The following is a 16,333-nucleotide window of genomic DNA, read 5'->3' as shown; positions in this document are numbered from 1 at the left end:
AGAGACCTGCTCCAAAAACCTATAACATGATCTTGCTGCAGATAGTGTCTCTGTGCATTGTTCAACTATACTGCACACTTTGCACAAGTAGATGCTGTATGATGCTGTAATGTAGAAGAAGCCTTTTCTGCATATACACCACACACAATCACTTGAGGTATGCAAAAACACATTTCGACAAGCCAGCTTCATTTTGGAGTAAAGTGCTGTGGACTAATGAAACTAAAATTGAGTTATTTGGACATAAGGGGCGGTATGCATGGCTGAAAAAGAACACAGCATAACAAGAAAAACGCTTGCTTCCTACAGTAAAATTTGGATGTGGTTTCATCATGCTGGCCAGTGCAGGTACTGGGAATTTTGTTGAAGTTGAGGGTCACAGGGATTCCAGTCAATATCTGCAGATTCTTGAGAACAATGTTCATGAATCAGTGACAAAGTTGAAGTTGCGCCAGGGCTGGATCTTTCAACAAGACAATGACCCTAAACACTGCTCAAAATCTACTACAGCATTCATGCAGAGGAACAAGTACAACATTCTGGAATGGCCATCTCAGTCCCCAGACCTGAATATCATTGAAAATCTGTGCTGTGATTTTAAGTGGGCTGTCCATGCTCGGAAACCAACAAACCTGAGATATTTTGTAAAGAAGAATGGTCCAAAATACCTTCAACCAGAATCTCAATGGAAGCTATAGGAAGTGTTTAGAGACTATTATTTCTGCAAAAGGGAGATCTACTAAATATTGATGTCTTTTTTCTGTTGGGGTGCCCAAATTTATGCACCTGCCCAATTTTGTTTAAAAATTATTGCACACTTTCTGTAAATTCTATAAACTTCATCTGACTTCTCAAATATCGCTGTTTGTCTGCTATATGATCTCAGCTTGGGACTCTGGCGAGGGTGGTCGCATCTCCTCTATCTCTGGTCCAACCTTAAAAGTCCCTACTTCACCAGACTGTGAATTCTTCAAACTATATTTGGATTAACCATGAAACTGATCAGCTGGTCTCTGAATGCTATTGACAATTTTTTCAACAAGGAAATCAGGGCTGACCCTGCGTGCCCAGATGGAACCTAACCTGTGGGCTATGTTCTTGGACGCCTGGGAGAAGTGGCGTGTTGTGTGCTTGGTACCACTCTCTGTGGAGGACGTCAAAGATTTATTTATATTTGGTTTTATTGTGGGAGGGCTGGTACTTTTTGGTTTATGTGCTGCCCTGATGTACCGAAGAATTGGCAAGATGGCTGCTACCAAAACCACGACCCCTCACCTGTCCATCATGATTAATGAGTTGGGCAAGGCGATACATTCTCAGACTGCGTTAACCCTTGAACTCAGACGTAAGTGAGATAACATATCGGAGCAAATGTACGCCTTGCAAAGGAAGATGTCGGAGACCAGGGAATAGGGATGGGTATTGTTAAGATTTTAATCGATAGATGCCATTATTGATTCTGCTTATCGATCCGATTCCTTATCGATTCCCTTATCGATACCTCGTGAATTTTGTACTAAAAGTAGGCTTTACAAGTTTTCTATGTATTTCATTGAGTCTTAAAGTAAATAAATATGAAATTGGTCACTGTATCCTTGAATCTGGACATAAATAAAAATAAAGAAAACGGTGTTTCACTTTGAAGTTATTAATTCAGACTGGATTCTATCGTTCTAACTTGACTCGTCAGAGAGCCGCGAAACGTTTTGAGCTGTGTGAACAGAATGGAGGACGATTATCGTTTCTTTCTTGCAACAAGACAGGAGTCCCAGTTAGTAACTTTAATCCGCACAAAAGTGACTCACGATTGACATATTCAGTGATGAAAGTGCTGAAAAACAAAAAAAGCTGAAACCAAAAATTACCCCCCAACACCACCTGCACGAAAATGTTTGAATTCTAGAAGCTCTGAAATGCAATCTGGGACTATTACAGACAATAAGCATCCATTTTGGTGAGGGGGAAAAAAAAAAAAAAAAAAAAAAAAAAAACTTTCCTTATTCAAATTCATTCCAGTAGTATTCTGCTCTTACTAGGATGCAGCAGTTTTCTAGCTTGGCAGCTATTTCTGGAGGAAATCACTGAAGAAATTAACACATTGAAAATATGGTTTGACCGAAACAAACTGGTATTAAACTTAAATAAGACAGGGATGAAATTAAGGTGTAAGAGTCACTAGGAGTTCAAAGGAAACATTTATTTCTGTATTTATTTATTTATTTATTTATGTATGTTCATTGTTAGTTGCTTTTATATTTTCTGTTGTGTTTCTATTCAGGTTCTTTTTGTCTCTTTCTCTAAAACTGTATATAATAAGTATATATTGTATATAATAATCATTAGATTATTAATATATAAACAAAAATAAATTTAAGAAATATTACAATTTGAAAACAAATGCACCCGAACGTGATGACAGCTGCAACTGCTTAATGCTAACTTTTAACACTGAAAATGCCACAGACATGCTAACGCGTTAGCATCGCTCCCATTTTTAAGTTATAAAATACATCTATCAACTGTTTCAGAAGACCATAACAGGTCGGTTTAACATAGAAAAGGTAAATAATACTCACAGACGTATGCTCTTTAGGGTTTTAGCGGGGGAAAATTAAGCGAAAGAAAGAAAGAATAAACGAAGCAATAGATCGAAGCATTGCTTCAATCTGCGAACCACTGCTTCATTTGGTTCAAGGTTCAAAGCAAAGCCGCGCTGCAGAAAAGTTGATTACGGACCTGCTGCAGGGTCCGTAATCAATGTAGAGAAATTATCATTTTCCTGACAAACACCCGCCACACCCACTCTGAAGGACAGATAACAGAATCGTTAAGCACAAAGCTTATTGATGTCGGTGGATCGAATCATTTCTTAATGGTACCCGAAAGGAACTGGTTCTCGATACCCATCCCTACCAAGGAATACTCATAAATTGGATTTGGTTGGTCAGATGAGCTGTAAATGTGTTTCTCTGCTCAACCCTACACATGGCCAGCTTATCAGCCTCCGAAGGTCAAAATGGCCTGCTGTTTTCCTCCAGAAAAAAATTCTACGGCCTTGGTGAACCATTCGGCTGCCCTCTTATCTTCTGCCCTCCCTGACAGTCTGATGTTGTCAAGGCAACTCCAGACATTATGCACACACTGACAGTAACTGATAAACTCATCTGACTGATACAAATTTATCTTATCTGCACACATAACGCACACCCCATCTCTCCCCCGCCACCCCTACCACTCACCCCTTGCCTCCACCCTGCCACTCCCCCCTGAGCTCACAGCTGTGCAGGACACTGCTGCGGCCCCCCCACACTCACATTTCCTTAATTCAGACGACAGACCGTCTTAAAGTTTAGCGTACATAAACAACCAAATGTATATGTGTGGTTTTTTTAAATTCTGATGTATGCCATTATTACATTCAACTTGTAATAAATGTGGATTAATTGTATTTTTGTCTGAGGTGAAGAAATTTCATTGCATTTTTAATGACAATAAATCTATCTATCTATCTACCTACCTACCTAACTGCAATTGCTGATCCATTCAACAAATGATTTATAAAAGGAAATCATGGAAATCATCAGGGGTGCCCAAACCTTTACATACAACTGTGTATACACCAGACAAAACTTGTGCAACATCGCCCATAGGTTTGCAACAGACCTGGTGTCGCCCACCGAACGCCCCCCCTAAAAAGTGGTCCGACCTGCCTTCAATGTGCATGCATCATTTCGGACCACAGCAGCACATCTGAGTCTACACCCAAAGCCATCAAAGGGAATAATGTGATTATTAACCATCAGATAACAAAATAAAACCTCTTAAATTCTCTTAAAACCTCTTAAAGTCAGTTTTAAGCATAAACGAGGCAATAATTGGTGAATCGCTACTGACGTTCTGAAATGACGTAGGTGCAGCAGTAGCATGTCAGACTCAGGTGTGCTGCTATGGCACTCTGATCGGTCCCCCGTCTTTTATTAGTTTGGTCGGTGACACCGGAACAGCCGATTTGAAGTCCATATCTGAGCATCGCCATGTTAACAGCAGCAGTACCACTGATTCTGGCAAAGTCACAATGAACTCATTGATACATAAAGAGGTGGAGCATGAGTGGCTGTGACAAAAGAAAACTGAACGCACCCCTGTCTTTGGTTCTGAACTAAATAACCCAGCAGACAAACATTGGTTTGGGTGTTTATTAAATCATATTTTTGGGGACTGTGCCATGGTTGTCTTAACAGTTCAACAATTAATTGTATTAGTTTTTTTTTTACATACATAACATTATGGTTTAGAAGAGCTTAAACTAAGAATTCAAAAAAAAAAAAAAAAAAAAAAAATCACTCCCCGTCTCCTCCCCTTCCCCCTACAGTTGTCATGGAGGAGGAAACTATCTATAGAGACCACAGCAGGTTTTTTTAGCAGTTTTTTTTTTTTGTTTGTTTTTTTTTAAATACTAGGTAAGTAAACATGTAAATTTCTGTTCTAAAGTTGGACATTTTAACATGGACTTCAATGGGACCCCGCTCACTTTTGGAGCCTGCCTGAAGCAGCCAGTCTAGGTACTGCAACTTTTTTCTTAAGTGGCGTTTCATCTGAGACCATTGAAACTAAACGCTTGATTTTTGCCCGCTGGCCCAGGACGTATGCTTGTTCAAGTACAATATCAGTAACCTGAAAAGTTTCATATGTGTATATAGTAACTGTACCGAAAACAAAGCAGGATGGTGGCTTGTGGCTTAGCACTGTTGAAACACAATGGCAAGGTCCCAGGCTCGCTTCCACCCTGGTACTTTCTGTGTAGAGCTTGCATGTTCTCCACATGTTCATATAGATTCCCCTGGGGTGCTCCAGCTTACTAAGACATGCAGGTTAGGTGAAATGATGACTAAGTTGACCACTGGTGTGACAGCAAACATGAGTCTGTCTGTCTGTATGTGTCCAGACTTCAGAGTGTACCCCAGCTCTCATCCAATGACTTCTGGGACAGGCACCGTCCCCCATGACATTTAATTGCAGTTATCTGGGTTAACCTTGACTGAGGAGACCAAAAAATAAAAATAATAATTTAAAAACAGCGTGAAAATTTTGTTCATTACTCAAAGACCACAGGGCCATGCCAGCTAGGGAGGGGTAGAGTCCCTTAATTGAGAGCGAAGTGTCAACTCAGAACATGGCACCATTTTAGGTCTAACTGTGCTGAACCTTTTGTGTTTCAACAGTTTTTTTTTTTTTTTTATCATTTAACCACATACAGCAACAAATCCAGGTACAGGAACTATGAAAATACATATAAAAATTGTTAAGCTATCAAATTTACATAAATATACAATTTATGATGATTTATTTAGTTAATATAAAGCCTGATTTATGCTTCTGCAGCTCTGTAACTCCATGTCATGCAATGACATGTGTGACAGTTATAAAGTTCTCAACTGCTGGATTATGCTTTATTATGGATTAATTTGACCCTCAACAAGCTTTTCTTTCTACAATCATCACATCCAATTCAAAGGTAAGCAGTACAATTTCCTTTTAATCCGACTCAGTGTTGGAAATTTGCACACTTTTCTGCCAAATGTATGTGATCCTGAAATGTAATCAGTATGCGCACTGCAAAAACTATTAAAATATGATGGTAGACGAAGGAGTGAAAGCAGAAAAGTATCAAATCACAGCCTTTTGCTGTTTCTGATTTAACAGGTGCATGTCAGACCGTGGGTCCGAGTCTGAGCACGGTGTGAAAAAAAATAAACAAACAACTGTTTTTTTGTTGTTGTTTTTTTTTTAAATCACAGAAATGACTCCGGTCCCACATGCGAGGGGTTTTTAATGGAAATGCATTGCGACTGGACGGGACATTTTATCCAATGTGAGTGAAAAAGCCGTATTACAAAATCTGTTATGTACCATGTTATTACATGGAAAACAATACAGAGACTTTGGGATTTTTTTTTTTTCCGGTGACTGCGAATATCCAGTTTATACGATGATTGTTTAGGTGAGTTTTACTGGGGGACAAATAGAAGAAGTGGGCAGAGGCGTGCCAGTGATGAGGACCCCAACAGCTGAATCAAAACCACAAAAGGAAGTGTAGTGGAAGTGATTATTTAGCACTTCACTGATCAGAAGAAAAAATAAGTGTCACAACTCTCTTCAATCAGAGTGTGTAAAAGCGCCTTGACACTTGCACAATTCGCACACTTGCATTAACTATGGCATGCAGGAGAGTAATTAGTCCCAAACCGTGGGCGGCTTCATGCAAGTGCACAAAGAAAATTTTGAAAAATCTTTGTCACGCATTAATTACGTGAACTTTTGCACAATTAAAAAACACTGCATGTGAGTGAGTCAGTGCACCGCATCACTGCGCAGCTCATGTGATCGATTATAACAAGATGTTAAATCTATCATAAATAGGGCTAAAACGATTAGGTGAGTAACTCGAATAATTCAATTACAAAAAGTGTTTGAAGCAAATTTTGTGCCTCGAAGCTCCTTTTAACATTGTAGTACATATGCCAGGCCTGTGTGTGGCGCTGTAACATCCACAGAAAAAAAAAACAGAAGAAGACTAGACTATGCGCATAAGCCGTGTAAGAGCTAATCAATTTAGCACCAAAAGCTACAGCTTTCCAATGCGACACAGAGTAAAATAAAGCCTTTTAAGAGAAAGAGGGTCCACGCTTATCACCTGAAATAGCTTATTGCGCTTTTAAAGCAAAGCAGTGTTTGAGATGGGGGGGGGCTTCATGTACTGCTTTGAGAATGGAGCGCATTTCTGAAAATAAATAAAAGTACTTCTTTTAGTCATTTGGAGTCAGTCTGAGTAAATTGTTGGAGTCAGTTTGGGTAATTCGTCGCACCCTTCCAGAGCCCAGTTTTTCACAGGCTGTGCTCACGTTCATGTGCAGCTTGACTGACTGAGGATTACACCGACCGCATTTGATTACGGTCCGGTGTCAGGGGAGTACTGAGCTCCTGACGGGGAAAGATCCAAAATTTGTAAAGATGTGAAAAAAATAAATAATTACCCAGGAAAACAGAAAGGGATACACTAAATTTGACAATGTACGTGGTGGCACAGCAACATTGTGCCATTGCTTAGGGAGAGCCTTGGACTATTGATGTTGTTTAAAAACGCAAAAGTATTTTTTATCCGATTACTCGATTAATCGCCAGAATAATCGATAGAATACTCGATTGCTAAAATAATCAATAGCTGCAGACCTAATCATAAACATAATTTTACAGCTACTCACAGGAAGGAATGAACATGCAACTGCTTTACAAAGCTATTACAATATAAAAATCATAAATAATTACTTTTTAGACTGTTCCAAATGTGTTCTCCACATCATGAAAGGCAGGAGAGAGAGAGAAAAGCTCCAGCTGAAACTGTCCTCTGTGATTCCGGAAGTGATTAGAGGCATTTACAACAGCCAAACTCTAAGAGACAATGATTAATGCACGGCATCAGCTGGGAACATAGAGGGTGGCATTGTAACAACAAAGAGCATGAGAGTGCAGAGCCAAAATGCGTGCAAGTCCCAAGGCACCCAAGTGTGTGTGTGTGTGTGCGTGCACACGTGTGTTGGTGGGGGGGGTCTCCCCCACCATATTTGTGATTAAGAGCGGTGAAACCTAAATGTGATTAGGGCTGAAACGATTAATCAAGTAACTCAATAATTCAATTGCAAAAAGTGTTCAATGCAAATTTTTTGCCTCGAGCCATCGTTTAATGCTGCAGTACATTTGCCAGGCCTGTGTGTGGCGCTATAACGCTCGCACAAAAAAGGAGAAAAAGACCGCAAAACATACACATAACTAATATAATAGCTAATCAATGTAGCACGTTTACAAAACCGCACGCTGAGTAAAATAAAGCCTTTTCAGTGAAAGCAGGTCAGCGATGATCATCTGAAATGGACTTATTGCGTATTTTTAGTGAAGCAATGTGTTTGAATATTTTTTTAAAGACACGGTTTGGTCCACTGGCTGCTCGCCACCTCTGGAGATGAAGCAAAAGAATGTGCATTTTAAATGAATCATGTTTAACAATTAAAAAAAAACTGCATTTATTCAGATTCAATAAGAGTTTTTATCAACAGGCTGTACAGTTGATTTATCAGTGCAGTCTTTGTGGAAATGCTGCACTCCACAGCCGTTTTTCAAAGGCTGAGTTATTCACCAAGTATCGACAGAAAACAAGGAATTTGACTTGGGTTTGAGCTGCACTTTGTACAGCATGTATAAATATACACTAAACACTGAATAAACCACAGTAATAAAAAGTGCAAATAAAATGTGTAATAAGGAAAAAAAGAATGCCATGTCCACAGACTGAAGATTTCACAGACCGCCTGGTCTTATGGTTCAGCAAAACTCCAAAAGTCTTAACAATGTGAAAAAATAAATAATTACCTGGGAAAACAGAGAGAGAGGGAACACCCTAAACTTAAAAATCTGCATGATGGCACAGCGACATTGTGCCACTGCTTACGGAGGACCCTGCCACTACTAATATTGTTTAACACAAAAGTGCTTTTATCAGATTACTTGATTAATCGATAAAAGAATCGATAGAATACTCTATTCCAAAAATATTCGATAGCTGCAGCCCTAAACGTGATATATTTCAGTCACTCACTCATCTGGGATCGGGTAGCAGGGCAACAGCTCTAGCATATTTCATAGTATATGAATAAAATAAACAGAGAAGTATTATTGCATGTTACGGTACTTGTAATTTCTTGAGATATACTTCATTCATAATATATGTACTGGGGGACTTGTATTCACAATCAATATCTTTTGCAAGTGTGGTACTGAGCCATCCTTAAGTCAGGTCGCCACATTCGCCACATCACAGAAACACCCAGATCTTGGACATCAACAGGCAACAGACAGCCAGTCCATCCCTGCCACCCCTAATTATAGATTTATATTCAGCTAGGAAAAGTGTGACATCTGACCCACTGCGCACTCATAACGGAGGTGCTGGAACAAAGACAGTACGTGACACATCCTGGTCAGACCTAGAGCAAGTCTCCATTTACTAGGCACTGTAGCATTCATTAGCAAGAGAAACACCCAGGATTTAAATGTTTTATCACACACTGTTCAAGTACTCTTCAAGACACTGAAACCCTACCAGCTAATGAGGCTGAACCCTGCAAAAAAAAAAAAAAAAAAAAATGGAGGTGGGAAAGTATAAAGAGGGTGTAAAGTTACATAGATATAGCTGCCATCAAACTTCAAATCAGCTGATCAGCTGTTGAGAATGGTGGTGGAGTCAGATAAGAAACTTTTCCACTTGGCATGATGACGCAGCAGCAGCTGATTCTGCCGTCGTGCAACGTGCAGGAAGAGAATGATGTAGTGGCTCCGTGGCCTCTGCTGCCATCATGCTACATCCTGGTGCTTCCATCAACAGCCATAGGGCCAAACTGCATGTGGCAGATCCAAGTCCTGGAACACCAGTGGAACTGAACACGTCTGACTCCATAATGTGTACATGTGCCAAAGGATGAAGAAAAAAAAAAGGAGGGTTGGAGGGAAGGCGACGAGTTAAGAGAGTGAATGAAGTTGGACAGTGGAGAGTGTCTTTTGTGTGCAGCGGTGATGGTCAGTTTGGAACAAGCTAGTCCACAGGAGGACGACGAGCACTTCCCCCCTCTGAACAACTTCACACATACACCTCCGGAACATCGCATTAACTTCACCTTACTTATCCACAGAGGAACCCTACCTGCAGGTTGTGCACGAGTTCGCTGTAATTAAACTCGGCGAAGGACAGGTCGTCGGGCTCGGACAGACACAGCTGGAGCCGCACCGTCGTCTTCCTCTCGGCCGCGTCCCTGCCGCTGCCGTCGCCTCCTCCTGCCACGGTCGTCGCCGCCTCAACCTCCGGGGCTCCGCCGAAGTTGAAGTCGGCCGTGTCCTCCAGCCGGCGTCTCCTGGAGTCGGCGGCTGCCCCGGCTGCAAAGGCCGACAGGGTGACAAACTGCACTTTTCTCGGTTCGGCCATTTGGACGAGCAGCCTGCCTGAAGCTCGCTCCGGACACACAGCGTAGAAGAGCCGAGCGACTTCGCGAAACTACTCCAAATTTGTGGCTTGAATGAGGTCTGGCGGCTGCTCGGTGCCTAGGCGGATATGAGGCCCTCCTCCGCACCATACAAAGTGAAGTCCAGGCGAGGCGACGCACGGGAAAAAGTTATTTTTTCACCAGCGACTCGCATCCTCGACGTGTTATGGGACCGAGACGTTCACAGGAGCCATCTTGCGTTTCGGGAGTAAATAAAATAGCAGAGCGCGAGGCGACTCACTGCGCATGCGCGGAAGGAAGCGTCCAATCAACGCCTGCCTCACTCTTAGCCCCGCCCCCCTGTCACAGCAGGCGAGAATAACGAGACCGTCACTTTTATTATTGTGACCTTTATAAAGTGTCTGAGGGAAGGACACGCGTTTAGCGTGTGCACACATCAATCAACAGTTTAATCTCGGCTTTAGAAAAGAGACAGCACTGCTTTCATTTGATGCCTCTCACTCCTATCCTGTCTATTCAGCAAAATGCTGAATTGTGCATTTTCCCCTCTACAATGGCTCCAGCAGACAAACATCACATCCTGAGGGAAACAAGGTGAGCCAGGAGATTGGCTGTCTCAGTCACCCGGACCCAGCTGCTTTTTCCATCACAATAATAACCACCTGTGGATATGCAGCCTTGCTCCTAATTCTGACCTTCATCAAAATACCTGCAAGATTTTCAGTTATAATCCCCAAGGAATCCACTACATTAATAACACACCATACCAATTTCTGTCTTTTTGAATCATATTTTCTTCTTTTATAATTTCTGCAATATTGTTCTCCTCACAAATGTGAAACATGCACATTGTTTAAACTACTTCAGCATTTTATTTGTCTCTATATTCAGTTAAATTTTGAACCCAGTGTTGTGGCTATTTAGGGGGAGGGGGCCTTATTCAGACTGCAAGCAAAAATCTAATTTATATGCATAAGCAATCTGAATGATACATGCTGCAAGTATGAACAGTCAAAAGTAGATGGAGGAGGTTATGTTTTCACCCGTTTGCCTGTTTGTGAACAGCTTGGAGCCCACAATTTTTCATGTATCATTATAAACGTTTTACTGAAGATTCATATCCTGATAGGCAAGAACTGGTTAAATTTTCAAGGTCAAAGGTCAGACAAAATCGTGGAAAAATCCCTATTTTTAACATTGAACAGTTTTTTAAAAAATCCTAATGTTAAAAAAAAAAAAATTCTTTCATATGTGAGTGTTGTGTAGGGTGGTATCCTTTACTGACTGGCAAAGTTTGATCTGGATCTGATCCAGATTAGAGATTTTGTGGCCATTTAAATTTAACATTTAAAACCCATTTCATGTATATTTTACATTATATCCAAAATCAAACATATCCCAGTCACTATCATATTAGAAAGTGAGGTGCAGGCTGGCACTCACTATTGCTTGACAAAGTTTGATCCAGATCTGATCCGGATTATAGATTTTGTGGCCATTTAAATTTAACATTGAAAACACCATTTCATGTATATTTTAAATTATATCTTAATCAAACACGTCCCAGTCACTCTCTAATATGAAAGTCAGGTGCAGACTGGCACTCACTTTCGCTTGACAAAGTTTGATCTGATACGGATTACAGATTTTGCCGCCATTTCACATATAACATGAATGAGGCCATATGGCGTCAGAATGATGAATCTGTTGTGTGGGCCGCCAGAAGAGGAGGTACTGCTGGCCCACCATCAGAGGGCGCCCTGCCTGAAGTGCGGGCTTCAGGCACGAGAGGGCGCTGCCGCCACGGACACAGCCGGGGGTGACCGTTGTCACTCACTATCTCATGACAGCTGTCATCCATATACACTTCATCATTCCACTCCATAAAAACCGGACGTCATCTCCACCTCGTTGCCGAGATATCATCAACCTGTGAAGGTAATATTCTCAGCCTTAACTGTGTCTTAGTCTGAACTCTTTTTTCAGCCGCTTTCCTGTGGTGTTCCCTATCTGAGAGATTGGCGTTTGGTGTGATCAGCGACGGCTTCGCTTCACACCCCAACCAGATAAGTGGTTAGACCGAGCTGCACGAGTGTGTGTTAGAGGTGGAGGTGGAATTCCCACCATTGTTGTTACTGGATGTGCACGCACCCACATATGACTGTTTTTGCTCCTCACCAGCAGTACCAGATCCGACACTCGGAGACGGTGGCCACCTGGGGACTCGGAACTTGGCGGCTCCAGTATTCTCCAGGTTCGGTGGCGGAGGAAATCGGGTGGTTCCGGTTCTTCTCAGGACAGACGTCTTCTATCCTTGAGCCTGCCCACACGTCACCTTTGTGGATTGACTGTTTGCTCAACTTCTGTAATCCTCTGTGTTTTTGTTGTGCTCTTTCACAACAATAAAGTGTTCATATTCGACTCTTTCATTGGCCGATCATTTGCGCCCCCTGTTGTGGGTCCGTGTCACTACACTTTCCCAACAGAATCGGCCCACATCCGAAAAGTGTCGAGGTGCTGCATTAAAATGTTTTACAGCAGTCTCAAAGAGGTCGACACGGGTGGGCCCATTTGCGCGGCGGCCTTGAATGTTTTGCACATCTGCAAAACACTCGTAGGCATAGTCCAGGTGGGACACCCAATGAACAACAGTCAATGTGTAGTCTGAGCGCAATCCCACTGCAATCTACATATTCGTACAGCGTCATAACAGCATTCAGAAAAATCTCATCATGGTCGGGGGAACCCCGAAATGGATCGGGCACATCAAATCCTGCCAGCATGTCCCCCTTGTTCCATATATGTGCACCTCCACTGGATCCCGTTCAGGCAGCGAAAAGGAAATGTTGATATGCAACATCTATGTGTCATGAATCCATCATGAGGAGTGGAGGTGGACATTGTGCAATCAAACCAAAAGCACAGTCTATCAATGCGTTATTGTGCGCGTTAGAGGCTCGGTGCGGCGCCCGCAGCGCAGCTGAATGGGATGTCACCCCCCGTAATACACGTTATGACATGTTTAACATTGACCTCCGTCGGAGAAACAACGGAAAACTCATCTGCATGCTTGTCGTCCTCATCAGGGTTTCAACCTGACTGCAGTTCGTCGTAGTAACCGACTTGAGTGGGAAAACGCTCACATTCAATGATCTGCTAGCTGATCAACTCTATGTAAAGGAGATGTGTTGCACTGTGTGAGGCAAATGGTGGTCACACCAGATACTGGTTTTCTGGCCCTCCCAGACACCTCCAATAAAGCAAAACTGCACATTTCAGAGTGGCCTTTTATTGTGGCCAACCTAAGGCACAACTGTGCAATAATCATGCCGTCTAATCAGCATCTTGATATGCCACACCTGTGGGATTGATTATCTCAGCAAAGGAGAAATGCTCACTAACATATTTAGACAGATTTGTGAACAATATTTGAGAGAAATAGGTCTTGGGAGCAAAAATGGGAGCAAAAATAAAAGTTCCGTTTATATTTTTGTTCAGTGTCATCATTGGCACGATCTCGTTTTCGAGATATATATATATATGTGTGTGTGTGTGTGTGTGTGTGTGTATAAACAAACATCAGCAGCTGTTATTGTGTATTGTTCATTATACACCGCCACTCAAACACTTAAACCGACAGTTTGATAACACACAGTCACCGACTTGGTAATTGATTAGTTTATTGATTGACAGAGGCAAAAAAAAAAATGTAATTTTTGTTGGAATCTAAATGTTTGGACATTTCAATTTCCATCCATCCATCCATCTTCTACCGCTTAGTCCAATTAAGGGTCGCGGGGGGCTGGAGCCTATCCCAGCAGCCATAGGGCGTGAGGCGGGGTACACCCAGGACAGGACGCCAGTCTGTCGCATGGCATTTCAATTTCAATTTTTTTTTTTTTTTTTTTTTGAGCCACTGATTAAGAAATGATCATCAAATATATTTATCACAAACTTTTGCACATTATTGTAATTTCATATGTAAAATGTTAAAATATGTTAATAGATGGATTAATTACCATTAATCCAAGACAAAGTCTTTTAGCAAGACTGATTTATACACACAAGGAGAATAATAACAGGATCCCTCATTGGTGGGTGATGTCAAACCCCACATCCCCGGCAATGTAAATACATAATACTCCTGTAAAACCAGTGGGTGCTGCTACCATGATCATCATGTGTCACAGGTTCTGCAGCCTATGGTCTACACGACACTAAAAAATATTACACCCACATCCATAAAAGTGATTATTTAGAAACTCGTCAGGTTCAACTCATGCTGTTGCCAGCTGCTGCGATTTGTAGTAATTATTTAGTCCCAATAGTCACAAAGTAGACCACAAAAGTCTTCTTTGGTGTCATCCGTTTTATTTTTTTTCCGGCGGGGGGATAAGACTTTCATCACACTTTGCAAAACATTTAATTCTGGACAGGCTGATGAGGAGGTCAAACGTCAAAATTCCACCCCATGCCAAAACAAAGTGCCAATAATACAACCCCTGGCAAGAATTATGGAATCACCGGCCTCAGAGGATGTTCATTCAGTTGTTTAATTTTGTAGAAAAAAAGCAGATCACAGACATGACACAAAACTAAAGTCATTTCAAATGGCAACTTTCTGGCTTTAAGAAACACTATAAGAAATCAAGAAAAAAAGATTGTGGCAGTCAGTAACGGTTACTTTTTTAGACCAAGCAGAGGAAAAAAATATGGAATCACTCAATTCTGAGGAAAAAATTATGGAATCACCCTCTAAATTTTCATCCCCAAAACTAACACCTGCATCATTATCAGATCTGCTCCTTAGTCTGCATCTAAAAAGGAGTGATCATACCTTGGAGAGCTGTTGCACCAAGTAGACTGACATGAATCATGGCTCCAACACGAGAGATGTCAATTGAAATAAAGGAGAGGATTATCAAACTCTTAAAAGAGGGTAAATCATCACGCAATGTTGCAAAAGATGTTGGTTGTTCACAGTCAGCTGTGTCTAAACTCTGGACCAAATACAAACAACATGGGAAGGTTGTTAAAGGCAAACATACTGGTAGACCAAGGAAGACAAAGCGTCAAGACTAGGGTTGCCAACTGTCCCTTGAGAAACGGAATCGTCCCTTATTTGGAAATAAAAGTGTGCGTTCCGTATTGACCTGAAACGGGACGCAGTTTGTCCCGTATTTCTGTGAGAATCAAAAAGTCTGTAAAATGTCAATGGAATTGACTGGCGCTTTATATGGAAACTTACGGTAAATTTGATCCCAGCCTCTCTCCTGCTTTTCACCAATGAGCTGACAGACACGAGTTGACAATACAGAATCACTCTTATCTCATTGGTCGAGGGACATGAAGCTCGCAAGAAGATACCGGCGTCATGAGCGGACGACGGTCGCTGGACGACAATAACATAGCAGCATGGCTGATATCGATACAGATACCAACACTGGCACTGCAGATATGCCTACGGACAGCAATGTCTGTAACGTCCTTACTACTCCTCCTAAAAAAAAAAAAAAAAAAAAAATGCAAAAATACAGGGGAGAATGAGAAAAGGAAAATGGCTGGGTGGAAAAGGTGCGCGACAACAGCTATAAGTATTGTAAGTATTGTTTACTTTTCAGACTTTATTTTTTGCACTTTTTATTACACTAAATGTGTAAATGTGCACTGTTACATTGTTTTGCACTGTTACATTGTTTTGGATGATGCAAATTTTCAATTGTTTTTTTGTTAATTTATACAATTTTAAGTTAAGCAATAGCACTACACAGAGATTTATTTTTAAATAATTTTTTTTAATTTTATGCTTTGAAGCAGGACAGAATGCTCATATTGAAATTGTGAGTGAAAATTTATTTTGAACTAAAAATAAATTGCTAAATAATAATTTGTTTTCCACGTGTTCATATCAGAACAAATGCATGTATGCATCTACTTAAATTCAGGGTCAAGTCAACAGTCAAATGGTTAAAAATCATTTCACACAGACGCTGGGAAGGGTGAAGGCAATGGTCAGTCGGCCCTGGCGGTGAGGTGTCCCTTATTTATTTTTCAGAGAGTTGGCAACCCTAGTCAAGACCGAAAACTTAAAGCAATATGTCTCAAAAATCGAAAAATGCACAACAAAACAAATGAGGAACGAATGGGAGGAAACTGGAGTCAACGTCTGTGACTGAACTGTAAGAAACCGCCTAAAGGAAATGGGATTTACATACAGAAAAGCTAAACAAAAGCCATCATTAACACCTAAACAGAAAAAAACAAGGTTACAATGGGCTAAGGAA

The 16,333-nt window shown here is 41.2% G+C and overlaps 1 protein-coding gene across 3 annotated transcripts in view; it reads right to left on the bottom strand.

The window, feature by feature from the left end:
- The window catches only part of LOC117525732 (ubinuclein-2-like), a 67,944-nt gene extending 57,658 nt beyond the window's left edge, over positions 1-10,286 (bottom strand). For all 3 annotated transcript variants that reach the window (XM_034187662.1, XM_034187663.1, XM_034187664.1), the window contains exon 1: positions 9,752-10,286. In XM_034187662.1, coding sequence (XP_034043553.1) covers positions 9,752-10,030 — 279 coding nt within the window. In that variant the 5' untranslated portion in view covers positions 10,031-10,286. The remainder of the gene's footprint in view (positions 1-9,751) is intronic.
- Positions 10,287-16,333: the final 6,047 nt, after the last annotated feature.

This window comes from Thalassophryne amazonica, chromosome 15, assembly GCF_902500255.1.
Source record: "Thalassophryne amazonica chromosome 15, fThaAma1.1, whole genome shotgun sequence".
Lineage (NCBI taxonomy): Eukaryota > Metazoa > Chordata > Actinopteri > Batrachoidiformes > Batrachoididae > Thalassophryne > Thalassophryne amazonica.
The sequence above is the reverse complement of the archived record's forward strand: the minus strand, read 5'-3'. Positions and strand labels throughout refer to the sequence as shown.